Source organism: Urocitellus parryii, chromosome 4, assembly GCF_045843805.1.
Source record: "Urocitellus parryii isolate mUroPar1 chromosome 4, mUroPar1.hap1, whole genome shotgun sequence".
Taxonomy (NCBI): domain Eukaryota; kingdom Metazoa; phylum Chordata; class Mammalia; order Rodentia; family Sciuridae; genus Urocitellus; species Urocitellus parryii.
In genome coordinates, this window is record NC_135534.1 from 68,714,619 (window position 1) to 68,735,487 (window position 20,869).

The 20,869-nt window shown below is 35.7% G+C and overlaps 1 protein-coding gene across 3 annotated transcripts in view; it reads right to left on the reverse strand.

Moving 5' to 3' along the window:
• Nars2 (asparaginyl-tRNA synthetase 2, mitochondrial) overlaps positions 1-20,869 on the reverse strand; it is a 148,287-nt gene that overhangs the window by 23,590 nt on the left and 103,828 nt on the right. For all 3 annotated transcript variants that reach the window (XM_077797640.1, XM_026387292.2, XM_026387293.2), the window contains 4 exons: positions 11,756-11,854; positions 11,603-11,640; positions 8,086-8,152; positions 4,571-4,708 (listed from right to left, as the gene is read on the reverse strand). In XM_077797640.1, coding sequence (XP_077653766.1) covers positions 4,571-4,708; positions 8,086-8,152; positions 11,603-11,640; positions 11,756-11,854 — 342 coding nt within the window. The remainder of the gene's footprint in view (positions 1-4,570; positions 4,709-8,085; positions 8,153-11,602; positions 11,641-11,755; positions 11,855-20,869) is intronic.

A 20,869-nucleotide genomic window follows, 5' to 3' on the forward strand; every position in this document is an offset into this window, starting at 1 on the left:
CTCAAGTTTAATCTACTTTGCTCATCTTTTCTTTCATTTTCTTCTTATAACCATAAACACATTTTCTCTCTAATCTTGCAAAGTTAGTTTCTCTTTAGGTAAATAAGATGATACAAATAATTTCTCAACTTGTCTGAATTCCTTTTCTTTGCTCTTCTTCATATATTGCAGCTTCCTCAATACTCTTATTTAACGAGAAAGCTTAGAAGACATCTATGTTCACTTTTATCTTGATTGCTTTAACTAAACAGTTGTTTGGCTGAAGCAATGGAAAGACTGAAATGGAGACAAATATCAGTAGATTAGCAAGAAATGTAAAAGTCTATTACACATAAATATACTTCTCCTTATATTCCTTACCTTTATAATTCAAAGTATATTTCTTCTTATTATTTATTGGTACTGGAAATTGAACTCAGGGGTGCTTTATCATTGAGCTACATCCCAGCCCTATTTACTTATTTAAAAGAATTTCTTTTTTAGTTGTAGATGGACACAATACCTTTATTTTGTTTGTTTGTTTATTTATTTATTTTTTATGCGGTGCTGAGGATAGAACCCAGTGCTTCACACGTGCCAGGTGAGCACTCTACCACTGAGCCAGAACCCCAGCCCCTATTTTTTATTTTTATTTATTTTTTTTTAATTTTGAGACAGGATCTTGCTAAGTTTTGGAGGCTGGCCTTGAACTTGTGATCCTTCTGCCTCAGCCTCCCAAGTCACTGGGACTATAGGAGTGCACCTCTGTGCCTGGCCTGATCTGTCTTTTTCAAATGATCAAATATGCTTGGTAATTTAAAAGATATCCTTATATATGCCAGTGAAGAAAAACTTAAGACTACATGATTTCAGAGAATCTTAAAGATGGTTAGTACCTTACAGGAAATCAAACCAAATCCTCTGATTCTACAGAAGGAGAAACAGATGGACCATTGGAGAGACTCATCTACGGTAATACATTTGAGTAATAACAGCTGGATTTCAAACCTAAAACTAGCAGCTCTCAATCTGCGGTAGTTTTCATTACCCCACAGTGCATATCTTCTTTTTTTTTTTCTTTTTTCTTGGAGGGGTTGGAGGAAAGGAAGAAGAAAGACTATAACTGTAGAAATATACAATTTTACTACGTATTACCTCTTAGCCCAGAGTTCCATGTGTAGGTTAAATATTTTCCTAGCTTTCTCTTTTGATTTCCTAGAGAAAACACTGATGAAATACACCTTTCTTATTTTTTAAGAATGCATTGCATCTCTTGCAAAAACCCTTGTAACCCTATCTGCAACCTGTAATTAGAGCCTTACTAAGAGAAATCCAGAATTTAGTCATCTGCCTAAAAGTCTACATATTCATTGCTGAAAAAAAAACATGGAATACATGGGGTAGAAGCAGGCACTTTACACCAGTAGAAAGATAAGAAATCTAGGTGGCTAATATGTTATAATCTAAGGTTAATGTAAACAGTTTAACTAAATGATATTTGAATAATTTAGCAATGATAAGCTGTATGCCATAGTACTATATGAATTGTGGAAGCACAGAAAGTTCACTGTGATGCTTTCATAGTTTCAGACCACATTACCGGAAAGATTGTGCTATAATGAAGGCCTGACAGTATTTCCTGAGGTAAGAAGTGTATGTGAGTACAGTCTCTGAGAGAACTGCCTTTTAAGAACTCTCATTATATAGCAACATGTTATATGGCAACACATGCAAACATTATGATGCTAATATTCCAATAAAGCTTTTAGCACAATTTAGAAGGTAATGACAGACAACTTCACACTCACTGATTACTTACCATCCAAACACTGGGCTACATGTACTTTTCATATATTACCTAATTTAATCCTTTGAACTCCAGAAAATATTTTTATCATCTCATTTTTACAGGCCAGGAAACTAAAATTCAAAGAGATTAGGTAGTTTATCTAAGATCAAATAGTTGGACTTGAACCTAAGAGTGTCTGAGTCTAGGGCCATTAGACTTTTCCTTTATACTGTGTTGTCATCACTAACAATATTTAGAGTAGAAGCTTTTTTTTTTTTTTTAGTTTCCTATCAATTTCCTTAGCAAATCAAGTCATGACTATATGTCCACTATGTGTCTAAAACTGTGTTTGGTTCTATTTATCCATCCATCTACCAATACATCCATCCATCTACCAAATAGATATTATTACCTGTTATGTCCCAGGCATTACGCTAGGTCCTAAGGATACATTGGTGAGTGAAAAAGAAAACCTCAAGACAGAGAAAAGGGTGATTAAACATTTATGCACATAGACACAAACTTACAATTGTATTAACGGATATGATGGATTAAAAGTTAGTAGCTCTGGCTGGGTGCAGTGGCTTATGCCTATTATCCCAGCAACTTGGGAGGCTGAGGCAGGAGGATCAGAGTTCAAAGTCAGCCTCAGCAACTTAGCAAGGCCCTAGGCAACTCAGTGACACCCTGTCTCAAAATAAAATACAAAAAGGTCTAGGGATATGGCATGTGGCTTAGTGCCCCTAGGGTTCAATTCTGGTACCAAAAAAAAAAAAAAAAAAAAGGCTGTGGATTTAACAGGGGATCATTTCTGATCTTAACAAGGGCCACTTTAGTGGCATGATAGAGGCAGAAACCATATTGGAGGAAATGAGTAGTGAGCAGTAGATAGTGTAGTTTTATAAAAAATAAAACCCTGAAGGAGAGTTTAGTTTGAGAGAGAAAAACTTATAAGGAGACTATGAAAAATACATTGCTACAAAGTTTTATTTATTCTTTAAGCACTGCAGAAATCTAGAAAAGGAACATTCGAAGTGGCTGGGTAACCCAGGAAAGTGTTTACAGAGAAGGAAAGTCTTAAGCAGAGAACCTAAAGGGATGCAGAACTGAGTTTTAAAGTACTCCATTTAGGGATATTACATGAGGGGGAGGGGGAGAGGAGGGAGGGAGAGGGCAGGGAGAGGGTGTTGGTACAGGGTAGAGGGCTGAACTGCAATCAGTCTCTCTGTGCTGTAGTTTTTCTTTTATAAAATGGAGGAAACTAAGTTTCTTGGCAAAGTTGTTAGTTGTTTCAGGATTTTGAGATGAGATGATAGTACGTGACTCACAGCAATCTAGGAAATTAAAGCTAGAACTGTTTTATTAATACTATATGAGAAACAGGAAATATACTCAAACAGATAACCTTGTATACTAAAGATGGGGCATCTTGTTTACTAGTGGGGCTTAACCTTCATTTCCCACAAGTATTTGACAGGCACAGAAAAAGTATCAGATAGCAAACTTTAGTTTTGGGGACTAATTTGAAATAAATATATTTGTCTCACAGACCTTTATAATTAATGGTATTAAATATAACCTATTGAATAAATATTTTAAAAGTCAAATTATATTCTTATTTTATATTATAGCTAATTTTGTAAAGGAGAGAAAAGAGACAGAATAAGGGATGGGGATGTGGCTCAAGTGGTAGCGCGCTCGCCTGGCATGTGTGCGGCCCGGGTTCGATCCTCAGCACCACATACAAACAAAGATGTTGTGTCCACCAAAGTCTAAAAAATAAATATTAAAAAAAAAGAGACAGAATAAAGAGAAATAAGGGGAAAGTAAACCAGAAAAATAAAAAGCAACTAAAATTAAGAGTGAAAAGAACAGAGGATAAGAAAGGGTAGAGATCAGAGACAGAGGAACTATAGGCAGATGGAGAAGACACAGATGAGATGTGTGAAATCTGGACAAGGAGGACCTGCCTAGAACTCCTTGATTCCTCCACAGTCACCCCTCACTATTTCTTTTTATAGCCCAGACCAAAGTACTCCAAAGAAGCTGCCTGCTCCTCTGCCTGATCACACCAAAGCTATATCATCTGCTGCCCAGCCTGTTTCTCTTCCCAGGAGTCTTTTAATCAGTACCACACTCCGCAGCAGACCTGGCATGACTAGACAGTGTTCTAAGCCCACTTCTCAGTCACTTAAACAAAAACAAAACAAAACAAACCTCCCCCTACAATTGCATCTGCTAAACTAAGGACACCTTGAGATAGAAACAAGTTTTTTTTTTTTTTTTTAAATTTAATAGAACACTAAAATCTTTGGGAATGCTTGTCAGAAGGTGCCTTTATAAAACAAAAACGGGCTGCGGCTGGGGCTAGAGCGCTTGCCCAGCATGTGTGGGGCCCTGGGTTCGATCCTCAGCACCACATAAAAATAAATAAATAAATAAAGGATTGTGTCCGACTACAACTAAAAATAAATAAATATTAAAAAACAAAAACAAAACCAAAAAATTTTGGCAGTATTGGGGATTGGACCCAGGGTTGCTTTACCACTGAGGTATACTCCTAGTCCTTTTTATTTTTTATACTGAGACAGGGTCTAAATTGCTGACTTGAACCTACTGCCCCCGGCCTTCCAAATCACTAGGATATAGGCACACGCTGTGGCCCCAGTCTGAAAAGCTATCATTTTTGAGAGATTGAAAGAGTGATTTTTAAAAATATGCTGAAAGCTAAATGAAATTAAATAAGGGGAAAACCCAAACTCTGAGATGATGCACCCCAATTTATTTAGTATCTCTTCTTACTGTGTGCTGAGGGCCATCTTCATTATCCCTCATGTAGAAAGGCTTGAGTGCTAATGGATAGTTTATGACGAAGACTGGTATGTCGCCACAGTGCTTCACCAGGTACTTCTCATGTTCAGTTTGTAGATCAACACCCCACTGTAATGAGAAAAAAGGAATGATAATGGGAGAAGGCAGAGCTAAAATACTCAATAAAGCCCCCGAAAATAACCTGTATCAGTTCCAAGGGCTTCTTTTCCCTGAGGCGTGGGGATGTGTAGAGCTATCTGCTGAGGTTACACAGCTGACTAAACTAAAGAAAGATACTTGTTAAAAAGAACAGCCAAAGGCTTGGAGGGATGAAAGCTGAACCCACAGAAAAACACAAAGCTTTCTGTCTGTCTCAGGGAGCAGCATTCAGCAGGTGAATAGCACAGGCAAGAAAACAAAGTATACTTTGTAGACGAATAAAACTGACTTCAGAATTTTAGTTTTTATTAATATTGCCTTGAGCTTCTCCCATAGTCACTGTTCTTAAGTCTCAGGAAATTAAATGACGGAAGATAAAATTCCTAATATTGAGCCCAGCTTTGGCTAGATGGTCTCTCTTGGGATTTTTTTTTTTTTAATAAAAGCGTCAACTCATATCAGATGCTCTTTGATGAATATTTAATAGCACTGTTTAATCTATTTACTCAGCAAATACTAATGTGCTTATTAAAATCTAGATATTAGATATGGTGGTAAGAAAATAGTTACAATTCCTGACTTTGTGAAACTTCTAGGGTGTGAGATAAACTTTAAACTAAAATTATACAAAGAATTAATTGATTATAAATCAAACTAGCACAGTTATGTTAAAATTTACAAAGGCATCTGACAACTGGGAGAGAACTGGAGTAAGGGATATTTGAGGACAAAGGCATTACATTCTTAACATTACCTTATGATTCCCACTTGTCTGGCACTAACTTTTCTTTTATTCTTTATTCACTTTAAACAAGAAATATTGTACTACATGTTAACAGCTACATATTAAAAAGTTATAAAAATCTTCTTGATTTTAAGATGACAAATGAAAAAAACACTAAAATTCTAACAATTAAACAAGGCATGTAAAAAAATTTTTTTCCCCTTTTGGTATTGCAGATCTAATCCAGCATCAACTCCATGACTGAGCTGCATACCCAGACCTATTTATTTTTTATTTTGAGACTGTGTCTCGCTAAATTAATGAGGCTGACCTTCAACTTGTGATTCTCCTGTCTCAGGCTCCAGATTTGCTGGGATTACACATGTGTACCACCATACCCAGCTAAGTATACAAAGATTTTTATGTTATTGTTGTGAAAACAGTGAGAGCAAAATAACTTACTCAAATATAAAGAGTTGAATTAGCATACCAGTAATGGAGAAAGCAGGTATTTTCACAGAACCAATATTTTTCCCTATCATATTTCCATTTGATGCCAACCAAAACATACTATTGTCCAGTTAGTTAAAAAAAAAAAAAAAAAAAAGGAACGTATTCCTTCAAGGACACCAGTACTTTATGTACAATAAAGGAATGGGAAAGAGGAAAAAATAGAATAGAGAAAACAATACTGTAGTAGTCAGGACATGCTGGAACCAAATTGCAATTTTCTAATTGAGAATGTATTCTTGGTCTGTAAGAACAGAGTTCTGGAATAAAGTAGCAGGTTCCCTTCTTAGTAGACAACCTGTGCCTGCTGCTGCAGCACATCAGTTGTATCTCCATCCTCCATTTCCAGCTGTGTAGGTGTGTTTCACTAATTGCTGCTCATGAAACTGGAAATTGATCTACCTCATTAAAAACCCTGTCCACGATAGGCTTTTACCGGTTCTCTAAATGGTTTGTGCCTCTTAATCTTAAACTGCACACCATGAAACCATCCTTCTCCTGCCACCTTCAAACTGACATGATTGTTAAAGTCCTGAGTTCATTCTTAGGCTTTTTGTCAGCCATGGCAAGTTCCAGAGTTTCTTCAGTTGTTGTTTTAATGAAAGAGGAACCAGGTCCACACCAAAGGCGCACATGAACAGTGCAAGGAGCAGTAGAAGGCGGCAGCAGTGGTAGATGAAGAAAAGGCATATGCACCTGCCTGGTAATATTTAAAGTACAGGAATAAAGGACTGGAATAGAAACAAAGACACTGCCTCTAACACTGGGGCTCTCTGGGCCTATATTTTTGCCAGTAGAATAAAGGAGATCCTGTACAGAGATGAAGAATAGAATAGGGGTTGCCAGGGTTTGGGGCTGAGGGAAATGAACAGTTGTCATTCAAAGGGTATAAACTTTCAGTTATAAGATGAACAAATTCTGGGGATCTAAATTACAGTGTGGGTGATGATGGATATCTTCATTAACTTGATTGTGATCATTACATCATGCATACATGTGAAATCATCACCTAGTGTACCTTGAATATATACAACATGAAGCAATTAAGTATTAAAAATGAAGGAGTTCTTAAAAAGGAGCTATTTGGCCTGTAATCCCAGTGTCTTGGGAGGCAGGAAGATTGTGAGTTCAAAGCCAGCCTCAGCAAGGTGCTAAGCAACTCAAGGAGACCCTGTCTCTAAATAAAATACAAAATAGGGCTGGGGATGTGGTTCAGTGATTGAGTACCCCTCAATCCAATCCCTGGTATCCCCCAGTCCTCCCCCAAAAGAGCTATTTGGAGAGGCTCAAAATTAAGTCTATAAAGTTCAACTGAAAAAGAAACTTGGTTAATATGTTGACTAACCTTATTTCATCATATAACCTCTTTTATCTGTTACCTTTTAACATCATTCAGAATAAATTTTGGGAAATAATTAACCATTTGATTTCCACAGTAATATTATATGACTATTATTCTTTTTTTAGGATTTTCATCTTTCTCAACTTGGTATACTCCTTTGTAATCCTTCAGGCACTGCTATTTCAAATGCTACCATTTTATTTCAATTTATAATTTTATACTTTTTTCATCTTAAGTATTTTAACAAGGTCCAGCAAAGGTATAGAAGAACGAATACTACATGTTGCTAGTAAGAGAAATAGTTTATTTTGAAGAAAATTTTTTTTCTTTTATGTGCCAGAGATTTAACCCAGGGGCACTTTACCTTCAAACCACATCCCATATCCCTTTTTATTTATTTATTTATTTATTTATTTATTTTTTTAAGAGAGTGAGAGAGGAGAGAGAGAGTGAGAGAGAATTTTTAATATTTATTATGTTTTAGTTCTCGGCAGACACAACATCCTTGTTGGTATGTGGTGCTGAGGATCGAACCCAGGCCGCACGCATGCCAAGCGAGCACGCTACCGCTTGAGCCACATCCCCAGCCCCTATTTTTTGTTTTTGAGATATGGTTGCATTAAATTGCTTAGGGTCCTGATAAGTTGATGAGGCTGGCTTTGAACTTGCGACCCTCCTGCCTCAGGCTCCTGAGCCACTGGGATTACAGGCATGTATTACTACACAATAAGAGGGAAATATATTACACACATGCACACATTACAATACTACCTCTGGAGTGAAGGTAAAGTTCTGTGATGCTCGCTGTAAGATCTCTATGGCCTCCGTGTAAGAAATGCTGTAGGAAAACAAATAAAAGCAGAGAAAGGTTAACACTCAAGCTAGAGGATGTGGGTCACTGGGGGTGTGCCCTAGAAGGGCTCAACTTCCGAGTGGCCCCTTCCCCCCTTTCCCTCTGTTTTTTGGCTGTCATAAATGGATTTGCAGTCCTCCATCATGCCCTTCTGCCATCATGTTCTGTATCTCCTTGGGCCCAAAGCAATGGACTTGGCTGACCATGGACTCAATCTCTGGAACCATGAACCAAAATACACTTTTCCTCTTCTAAGTTGGTTAAGTATTTTGGTCACAGTAACACAAAGGTAATATAATAACTGGAAAGAGTTCCATTTTATAGTATAAATAAAATCCCCAAAGCTATGTTTTGAGTAATAGGTTTTATTTTTAAGATGAAAATTCTATTCAAATTAAAACTTAATATTAAATAATAGGTAATATCTAAGGTAATAATGGTGATGGCAGTGGTGGTGTTTAGTAGAATTTAAAAATTAGTACTTTATAGAAAAGAAAATGAAGCTTAGAGAGGATCAGTACCTTGTCAAACATCAGTCATAAAAAGTAAGTAATATACACTGATCTCCTAACTCCAAAATCTAAGTTTTCAACTGCTAAGATACTTGGAGTTTCATATGTTTAATCAACACATTGAGTTCTTCCCCTGATTCTACCACTTACTAGCTATGTAAATCACCTCAACTCAGTGAAAGCATGTTATTAATTTTTGTAATATGCTATACAAACATTAAAAATTAAGTATTCATACTTGTAAAAGGAGATTGGACTACCTTGTCTGGAGTTCTTTCCTGCTTAGACATTCTATTGTTCTATTTCATCAATTACTTTATATGACCTACCAATTACACTGAGAAATACTAAAAGCAGTCAAAATGGGAAGCAGTAAGATTTTATAACATTGTCACTATTCCATTATCAAGTCAAAATGACTCTAAATATTGCTGTTCTAATTCTCCCACACCTTAATTTAGGGCAAAGATTCAAATTCAAATTATAGTCTGACAATGGATTTCCTTAGTGGCCTTCAACTCTCTCTACTATTTTTTTAAAAAATATATTTGTTTTTAGTTGTAGGTGGACACAATACCTTTCCTTTCCTTTTTTTTTAGAGAGAGAGAGAGAGAGAGAATTTTTTAATATTTACTTTTTAGTTCTTGGCGGACACAACATCTTTGTTTTGTATGTGGTGCTGAGGATTGAACTCGGGCCACATGCATGCCAGGCGAGTGCGCTAACGCTTGAGCCACATCCCCAGCCCCTCCTTTCCTTTTTAAAAAATATTTATTTTTTAGTTTTAGGTGAACACAATATCTTTTATTTTATGTGGTGCTGAGAATCGAACTCAGTGCCTCACGCATGCTAGGCGAGCATGCTACCACTTGAGCCCTCTTTTCCTTTTTTTTTTTTATAAATATTTTTAGTGATGAACACAACATATTTATTTATTTATTTTTACATGGGGCTGAGGATGGAACTCAGTGTCTCACATGTGCAAGGCAGGTGTTCTACCACTGAACCACAACACCAGCCCCCTATTTTACTTTCTTTCTTTTTTTAAGTTGTAGATGGACACAATACCTTTATTTTATTTGTTTATTTCTATGTGGTGCCAGGGATTGGATCCAGTGCCTCATGCATGCTAGGCAAGTGCTCTACCATTGAGCCACAACCCTGGCCCCCCTATTTTTCTTAATATGTATAAATATTTCTTCTTTCTAGAGACCATTTCCAATGTGCTTTCTAATGAAGAAAGGAGAAAGAGACATTTTGACATAGCATGACACAGCATCAAAATATCTTCATATTTCAAATTTTTCATTGTTGAATGAAGACAAGACACTATTCTAAAATTGTTAGAGTAAAACTGCCAAGGTAAAGAGATTAAAATTGACATTCTGTAGTTGTGCATGCTTATAATCCCAGCAGCTCAGGAGAGTGAGGCAGGAGGATCCCAAGTTCAAGGCCAGGCTCAGCAAAACTAAGGTGCTAAGCAACTCAGTGAGACCCTGTCTCTAAATAAAATACAAGATAGGGCTGGGGATGTGGCTCAGTGATTGAGTGCCCCTGAGTTCAATCCCCAATAACCCCCCATCCTCACTGACATTTCTTTGCCTTAAATTCACAAAGACAAATAAATTGAGAGCAAATAAAGAAGATAAGTACTCTATATATTTTCGAAATCTTTTAATAGTATAAAGGAAATGTAAAAGAACTGAATCCTACCTGAACTTCTAATGCATAGGGGATAAATTCACTGTACAGGTCCCTTGATACATTTTGATATAGAACAGTTTTAACAGACAGTGAAGGATACACTGAATTCTATTTATTCAAAACGATACAGGCCATGTGGAGTCTGCATGGATTAGACAATTAATGGTGTAGATCACATAAAAGACAAGTTTCTTTGTTTTGCCAACTCCCGCTTTTTCCCCTCACATTAAAGGATTAGTCACAGGTAGATTCAATTATACCTAAAATATACAGGAACTTCAGAATCCATGCCTTGGGGAGCATGAAGCAGGCAGAGTGATGACGGCAGTAGAGAGGGCACCACCATACAGACCACTTCCCATCTCATCGCTCATTACATTAATGGAATATTCACTGCCAATACACCGCCACCACCCCATTACGCTTTCTGTGCCCACTCTTAACACTACGAAAGTATTGTCTGACTTAAGAAGTCTATGTTAATCAGTATCTTTCCCTTCCTTCCAAATAATACAAGGACTAACACACTTCAACTAGGACACTAACACTAACACTTCAACTAACACACTTCAACTTCACTATATGGTGTCACATGATATTAAGGTCCAGGATTTTAGTTCTAAGGTGAAGGATCCTCTCCCCAACCAACGATGTGAAAATATTATTTTATCATCCTATTGTCACTATTGTTATTAGAATTTCTTGGGGATCTAATCATTCTATATGTTATTTCTGTGGTGGTTGCTTATGGTAGAGTATCCCCCCTGCCTCCATATTAGGCATTATAAGTAATCTAGAGGTAATCTAAAGTATACAGGAGGATGCGCATAGGTTTTATGTAAATTCTATGCCGTTTCACGTAAGGAACTTGAGATCTATGGGTTTTTTTATCCATAGGGGGTCCTGGATTGAGACTCCAATGAAATCCTTGACAGGTACTAAAGAATGACTACTTAAGTTGAATTGTAGTAACACAGCTCATTAATTACTATGTTCATTTATCTTGGCATGACTTATTAATTTATTTATTCATGACACACTGATTATCAACTATAAATAAACCAGACATAAGAGCTATAAACATAACTAGAACTTGAGTCTTGCCACAAATTTGGGGAGTGCGTGAAACAAATACATAAACAAAAAAATTATAACTCAATGTGATAAATTCAATGATAAAGTATAAATAGAGTTCAGAAAAAGAATAATGTTTACTTACATTAAAAAGTTGTTTTTTAGCATATGTTCTAATCTGTCCTTGGTAAGAAAAGACAAAAATGAAAAAAATTTCAAAATGTAATTATATTCATTATGTGTAATTTAAGATACTTAGAGAGCAGCTTTATCAGGCTTTATCTACAAAACTAGTTACCTTGTATCCAGGAGCTATGAATTTGTGACAGAGTTCAACATCTTCAGGACAATTTGAAAGAACCGTCATTGTTGTGGTCTTGAAGAGTCCTTCCATAATCTAATGAAAATGACACAGAATTGCCTGAAGTGAACAACTTATACAAAATACCTCTGAAGACCGATCTCCAGGTTTCAGTGACTATAAATCCATTAATCTTCTTAATCCCTGAAAATACTGTAGCAAAATTGTTCAGTTTTCCAGGCAGCTCAATTTCTTCTCACAGAGGAAGAAAAAAGGAAAGGAAGTTTGAATTTTGTGCTAACAGTTTCAATACTGGTATTGAAGTGAGATATGAAGTGAACAGTTTTAACTGACTGATGTCTCAACTGAATATCTATAAGCCCACTTGTAGAATCAGGACAACAGTAGTGCCTACTTTACAGGACTGTTGTGAGAATTAAAATGAGATAATCCATGTAGCAGGCTTGGCTTAGTACCTGGCTCACAGAAGCACAGAAGTATTAACTATTGTGAAGTATAAGAACATTTTGAAAAGGGGTTCTGTCAGTCATTGGTAAATGAAGTAAACTTTAAAATCCGAGAGGCAATGAGAAATATCTAAACACCAATGTTTAATTTTTGTTTGGTATAAAGCATAAAGTAAAAATAATATGAATCAGCATATAATTTAGGATTAAATTTACCAGGGTATCCATAGAAGCCTCATGGGAGAAACTTGTTCTGAGAAGAAAATAGTAACTGGAATGGAAGATATTTCTTTTTATTTTAAAATTTATTCTAATTAGTTCTACATGACAGTAGAATGCATTTTGAAATCTTTTACACAAATGAAGCACAACTTCTTCCTCTGGCTGAACATGGTGCAGAGTCATCCCAGTAATGTAATCATTACATGTATATAGGGTAATAATGTCTATCTCATTTCACCATCTTTCCCACCCCCACACCACCTCCCCTTCCCTCATTCCCCTCGGCACAATTCAAAGTTCCTTCACCCCAACATTATGGATTATCATCTGCTTATCAGAGAAAACATTTGGCCTTTGGTTTTTTGGGTTTGGCTTATTTTGCTTAGTGACTTTCTCCAGCTCCATCCATTTATCTGCAAATGCCATAATCTCATTCTTCTTTAAGGCTGAGTAATGTTCCATTGTGTATATGTACTACATTTTCTTTATCCATTCATCTGTTGAAGGGCATCTAGGTTGGTTCCATAGTTTAGCTATTGTGAATTGAACTGCTATAATCATTGATATGGCTGCGTCACTGTAAAACACTGATTTTAAGTTCTTTGGTTATAAACGAAGGAGTGGGATAATTGGGTCAAATGATGGTTCCATTCCAAGTTTTCTGAGGACTTTACAAACTGCTTTCCATAGTGGTTGTACCAATTTGCAGTCCCACCAGCAATGTATGAGTGCACATTTTCCCCCACATCCTTGCCAACACTGTTGCTTATATTCTTGATAATTGTGGAATGGAAGATATGTCTAAAATCTTTTTAATCAAAGTGGTAGAGCACATGCTTAGCATTATGGTTCAATGCCCTATACCAAAAAATAAAAATCCAAAGCTAAAAACTAAAAGTTTTGGTTTGAAATCAGTGAGATCCCATGAGGCCCTCCAGATGTTTAACTCATAAAAACACACACATTTATAAAGAATAGGCTGCCTCAAATGGAGGGGGTTTTCTTTTCTTCTGTTGCAATACTGACCTGCCTTACCCAGATTGGAAACAAAGTGGGGCCCAACTGTATATGATCAGATATAGGAAAATATTTAAATACCAAGTGACTCCATTAATGCCATTTATTATTAATCCCTTGCTAAGCTATACCACATTACTGGTTTATTCTCTAAATGTCTGTTATTATTGTCATTTATCCATCCAAACAACATGTATATCTAATACATGGTGAGCATGTAGGTTTCTAAGGTACTGACAGTGTAAGACAGCAATAACAACTAATATAAAAGGTGGGAAAAAAAGTTAGAATCCAAGACAATAATAAAGACAAAATTGAAGGGAACAAACAAAACTTCCTGAGGGCCTCGTAATCTAAGGAGAGAAGAGTTGTTTAACTGTAGACTTGATGTAAAAAAAGTAAAATAAACTATTTATTACAATAACAGAAATAGAATGTATAGAATTTAAACCAGTGGAGGAAAAGAAAGAAAATCAGATGAAATCAACAGAGAGGAGAATAGCAGTAAGAAATAACTTGATGAAAAGGCCAGTCAGATGCTAAAGGTTCTTTACCTTGAGCTATGTCACCTACCAGTCCAGAAGTGAGATAAAGAAATTTATGATGGGTTATATTCCTCAGTTACTAAACAAAGCCAGCAACACTACTGGAAGGGAAAAAAGAAGCTGGATTGGACAGTACGCCTGTACTGTCAAGGGACTGTTATGGTTTGGATGTTAGGTGTCCCCCAAAAGCTCATGTGTAAGTAAGTGCAAGACGGTTTAGAGGAGAAATGAACAGATTATGAGAGACTTTACCCAATCAGTGGATTAATCCCCTGATGAGATTAACTGAGTGGTAACTGAAGGCAGGTAGGATGTGGCTGGAGGAGGTGGATTATTGGTGTGCCTTTGGGGTATATAGTTGGCAAGTGGTGAGTGGAGTTTCTCTCTGCTTTCAGATCACCATGTGAGCTGCTTCCCTCTGCCACACTCTTCTGCCATGATGTTCAGTCTCACCCCAATCCCCAAGGAAAGGAGCCTGCTATATATGGATGGGACCTCTGAAACTGCAAGCCCCCAAATAAACTTTTCTTCCTTTAAATTTGCTTGTCAGTTCTTTAAGTCACAGCAGTGAAAAAGCTGACTAAAACACAATACACCTGTTTATAAAATGAAGACTCTGATCACTGAGGTTGTTAAATTTGTGTATTTGTGAGCAGTAAGTAAATATCCATTTGAAAATGAGTATAACTGACTTCCCTAACCTTGACTTTTAGACTACACTCTGTAAATGTAGTTGACGAAAACAGAAACTCAACTGAAGAGTTAACATAACTTTAAGATGTTTTAAAAATGTATTGCTCAATGGCACTAAACGGTAATTATTAGTTGCTTTGTAACTCATGAGGGGAAATGACTCTGAGTTACAACATTCTGATTTAATATTTATGAGACTACTCTTCACTAAGATGATAATTTCCACAGAATATAATTTATAAAGAAAAAGAGAAGTGGGACATTACTTTTGGGGGCAGTATACCTTTTCCTTCTCTCTTTAGGGGAAAAGTTTGTATTCTATCTAAATCATCAAACAGTGTATGCTTTAAATACCAACAGTAGAGTACAATGATTCAAGCAGCAAATCAGTGACACCAAAACTTGAATATTCTTCTGATTTAAATGTCTAGTTATTATTAGATTCAAGGAGATCAGCATTAAAATTCACAAAATCAAAGAACTTTTTGTGTAATTATGTAACAAATTATCCAAACTGGGGTACTTCTGAGAATGAAAAGTAGAAATATTTTATTATAAAAAAACCATAAAAATTGAATATGACAATGGAGTGCTAGGTGGTTGTCCAATATGTTTATATATTATGTAATGTTTGTATCAGGTTAAACATACCTATTTTCTCAATCATCTATCATTTGTTCATGGTGAAGATATTCAATGTCCAGTTTTCTAAGACATATACTACATAATTTATATTGTCTTTAGTTACCATTAATATGCAATTCCATACCAAACTTCTATTCCTATTTCACTGTAACTTAGTATCCATTGGTCAACCTTTCCCCATCCCTCCTTATCCCTAACTATTCTTACTGGGATGAGGCAATATCTGGTTTTCATTTGCATTTCCCTGATGATTTTTTCATATATCTGTTGGACATCATATGTCTTCTTTTGAGAAATCTCTATCCAGGTCTATTGCCCATTTTTAAATTGAGTTTTTTGCTTTTTTTCTTACTGAGCTTTTGGAGTTCCTTATATATTTTGGATATTAACCCCTTGTCATATGTATATAGTTTGCAAATATTTTCTTCCATTCTGTAGTCTGTCTCTTCATTATGTTGCTTGGTTCCTTTGCTGTGCAGAGACTTTTCAGTTTGATAAAATCCTATTTTTGTTTTTATTTCCTATATTTTTGGAGTTTAGTCCACAAAATCCTTACCCATCCTGATGTTCTGAAGGTTTTTCCCAGTTTTCTTCCAGTAGGATTCAATTTGCTAGTTTCAGTTTTTATATTTAAGTTTGGAGATTGAACCCAGGGCCTCATATATGTTAGGCAAGTGTTCCACACTGAGCAACACCCCAGCCCACACATTTAAGTGTTTAATTAATTTGAGTTGATTTTTTCTTTTGATACCGGGGATTGAACTGAGCCACATCCCCAGCCCTATTTTGTATTTTTTAATTTAGAGACAGGGTCTCACTGAGTTGCTTAGCACCTTGGATTGCTGAGGCTGGCTCTGAACTCGTGATCCTCCTGTCTTAGCCTCTAGAGCTGCTGGGATTTCAAGCATATGACACCATACCAGGCTTGGGTTGATTTTTGTTAGTGATAAGATGTAGGAGGTCTAGTTTTATTCTTCCGCATGTGGATACCCAATTTTCTCAGCATGATTTACTGAAGATACTGTCTTTTCTCCAATGAGTGTTCTTAGCACCTCTACTGAAAATCAACTGGCTGTAGATGCATGGGGTTATTTCTCTATGCTCAATTCTGTTTTGGTCTGTATGTCTGTTTTTATGTCAACATCATGTTTTTATTACTATTGTTTTGAGATATAGTCTAAAATCAAGAAGTGTGATACCTCCAGATTTGTTATTTTTGCTCAAAACTGCTTTGCCTGTTTGGAGTCTTTGGGGCGTCCATGAATTTTGGAATTATTTTTTCTAATTCTGTGAAGAATGTCATTGGTATTCTGATGAAGATTGTATTGAATATATAAATACTTTGGGAATTATAGACCTTTTAATAATATTAATTCTTCCTCTGTGAACATGGAAAGAACATAAACATTTTTTGTGTCATTTTTTTCCATAGGAGTTTTGCAATTTTTTTTTTTGGGGGGTATAAGTCCTTTTCCTTCTTGGTTAAATTTATTCCTAGGTATTTTATTTTTTATAGCTATTGTGAACAGGATTCCTTTCATAATCTTATTCTTAGCAATCTCATCACTGGCATATAAAATGCTTATGTTAACATTAATTTTCTATGCTGCAACTTCATTGATTATTTTATCAGTTCTTGTAGTTTTTTAGTAGAGTCTTTAGGTTTTTCTATATAGAATCATAGCATTTGTGAACAGGGATACCTTGATTTTTTCCCTTTCTATTTGTATGCCTTTTATTTCTCTCTCTTGACTAATTGCTCTGGCTAAAACTTCTAATATTATGTCAAATAAGAGTGATAAGAGTAGTCACTTTGTCTTGTTCCAGACCTTAGGAAAAATGCTTCCAGCCTTTGCCTGCTCAGTGGTATGGGTTTGTCATATACAGCTTTTATAATATTTATTTTGTACCTAATTTGTCCAAAGTTTTTTGCATTGAAGTAATGTTGAATTTATCAAATGCTTTTTCTGTATCTACTGAGATGAACATATGATTTTTATCTTTCATTGTTGATGTGATGTATTATATTTATTGATTTGCATATGTTGAACCATCTTTGCATCCTGGAATTGATTCCACTTGATTATGGTAAGCATTCTTTTTATATGGTTTGGGATTCAATTTGCTAACTTTTTATTCAGAATTAGGTATTTTAAAAAAATATTTTATTTTTAGTTGTAGATGGACACAGTACCTTTATTTTATTTATTTATGTGGTGCCGAGGATCGAACCCAGTGCCTCACACATGCTAGACAAGAGCTCTACCTCTGAGCTATAGCCCCAGCCCATGAATTAGGTATTTTTATTTAGACTTTTTGCATTCAAGTTTATTAGGGATAATGGTTTACAGTTGTCGGGTGTATGTGTGTGTATATGTGAATGAGTGACTGGTTTCAGGGTTAGGGTGTTGTTGGCCCCATAGCAAGAGTTTAGAAAAATTCATTTCAATTTTTTTAATTTGTAAAGAACTAGTATTAGTTCTTCCTTAAAAGTTTGATATAATTCAGCAATGAAGTCACCTGATTCTGGACTTTTCTTTGTTGGTAGACTTTTTATTATCAACTCAATCTCATTACTAGTTTTCTATGTCTTCATGGTTCAATTTTGGTAGGGTGAATGTGTTCAGAAACTTAGCCAATTTGTTTTCTAATTTGTTGTTCCAAACAGTATCTAATGACTGTTTGTATTTCTGTGGTATCAGTTGTAATGTCTTCTTTTCATCTCCAATTTTATTTACTTGGTTCTTTTATTCTTAGTATGGCTAAAGATCTGTTGATTTTGTTTACCTTTTCAAAAAAACCAACTCTTTATTTGTTGATTTTTGTATTTGTAAAGTCTCTATTTCACTTATTTCTGCTCCAATCTTTGCATTTCGTTCCTTCTATTAATTTTGAGATTGGTTTGCGCTCACTTTCTTCTAGATCCTTAATACGTATCACTGTTTACTTGAAATCTTTCTATTTTTTGATGTAGGCATCTATTGCTATGAACTTCCCTCTCAGTACTGTTTTTACGTTTTGGCATATCATGTTTACATTTCATTTGTTTCTCAAGAATTTGAAGATTTTTATTTCTTCAATGACTCACTGTTCAGTAGCATGTGATAAGGCTCTAAGAATTTTGTATAGTTTCTGACATTTCTTTTGTTAATTTCTAGTTTTATTCCATTTGGATCAGAGAAGATATAATATGATTTCAATTTTTTGATGATGTTGAGACTTGTTAATTGTAGACAATGTTTCATGTGCTGAAGAAAAGAATGTCGATTCTGCAGACATTGAACAAAATGTTTTACAATTCTTTGTTAAGTTCATTTGATTTATAGTATAGCTTAACTCTGGTTTTTGTTGATTTTTTTGACTGGCTATCCATTGATAAAAGAGGGATGTACTCTCCTACTATTATTGTGCTGGACACTATCTCTCCTTTTAGATCTAATATTTGTTCTATAAAATTGGATGTTCTGGTTTAGGTAAACATATGTTTACCATTGTTATATGTTCTTGTTGAATTGATCCCTTGACCATTATGTAGTGACTCTGTCTCTTTGTGGTACTAGGGACTGAATCCAAGGCCTCATGCTTGTTAGGGAAGGGCTCTACCACCAATGAGACACATCCCCAGCCCCTCAGCTTTTGTCTTTAAGATTATTTTGTCTGAAATAAAAATAGCTACTGTGACTTGTTTTTGGTTTCTGTTTGCATGGAATATAAAAAATGGGAATTATTAATAATTAAGCCATTTTGTTTCTCAATCTGGCTGTTTCTCTAGCTATACTATAGTAAGCTGACTACACCCTATCTTTCTAACCCATTATAACTTAAAAATCCAGTTAGAATACAAAGAGCAACTGCCTCAGGATTCAAAAAAGTAAACAGTGATAGGTAGCCTTGTGATGGGCTGACTTAAATAATAATCTGTAGTGAAGGTGATTTTTCCCAATTCCACTCTTCCTTCTTCTGGCTTTCATTTGGGAGTGAAATATTGAACTGTTTGCAGGCATGGGAAGCAAAACTTCTTGAGAGAAGGTTGCTACTTCCCACAGAACTGGGAAAAGGTCTCCGTGTTTTAGTGTTTACAGGGAAATCTTACGTTGGTATTCTACTCTTCTTTGTTTTCTCTTCTGGTTCTATCTTGAAGGCAGCCCCAGTTGTGGAATACCTGGAACTCCCAAAGACCCACTTCTCTAATTACAGGACCTGAGAGAGGAGGACCCTGCTGTTTGGAGAATGTGTATGTGGGAATCTCCATTCATTTAAGCACCTTTACTCTTGCTACTTCTAACTAATTAATTATGGATGACCACAGTCACCTGGAAATAAATAACATGGTGAAGGATAAAAATGTGAAAGAAATCTGTCTTTCTGGCTAGAGGAACCAGAGCTAGGGGGTCTCAAGAAGCCAGAAAGTATGAAGGAAATTCTGAACAGCAGGAAAAGGTGATCCCTAATTTTGTGTATGAACTTCCATAAAGCCAGGGTTCACCCTGAAGCATGGCACATGTGCAACCGACCCAAAGAAGCACAGGGTGGCCTTCCAACAAGGAACTACAGTATAAAGCACTGTGCAATTTCCAGAGTAACTGCTGAGTGGCACATGCAATAGACAGACTAAAATAGCATAGCAAAGACTTTGAAAACTGACATAGAAACCAATGCCAAAAGAGAGTGAGACAGAACTTACAGATCTTATTGGTTACTGATCCTAGGTTTAATGACTGATAAAACAACACTACAAAATGATATCACTTCCACAGGATTTTAGCAGGACCAGAGCCCCAGAATATGACATTCAAAATATCTAGGATAGAGTCTAAAATTACCAGACAGAAAAAGAACCAGAGAAGTTCGATGAATTCTAAGAGGAAAAGACAATCCACTGATGTAAGCACACAGAAGACCCAGATTTTGGAAAATATTTGATGAAGATCTTAAAGCAGGTATAATAACCACCTTCCACAAAATAAAGGTAAACAAACATTCTTTAGATGAACAGAGATAGGACTTCTCAGGAGATAAAAAAGAAATGAGAAAATATGCATCTGAAATAAAAATTTCATTGAAGGTGCAAAGTAGCAGAAAGAAGACAACAAAGGAAAGGATTAGTGCATTTGAAGACAGATTAGTTGAATGCCCCAGTCTGAATTATGGAAAGAAAAATGATGGATTAAATAATGAACAAAGAACTGAAGAATTGTGGGACAATATCCAAAGGCCTCATATGTGTGTTATTGGTGTATCAGAAGATGAAAACAGACACAGAAAAAATGTGAAGAAGTAATGGTTGAAAATTCTTCCCAAATGGCTAAGGACACATTCAAGGAGTTCACTAAATTATAAATAGGGTAAACTCAAAGAAAATCATACCTAGACATACAGTGACCCACCTGTTAAAAAACAAAGATAAAGAGCTCACCAAAATTAAAAGAATGAAAAGGCAAGTTACTTACTAGGAGAACATATCTGGAAGCCACATATCCAACAAAGAACTAGTACCTACAATATATAAAGAACCCTCAAAA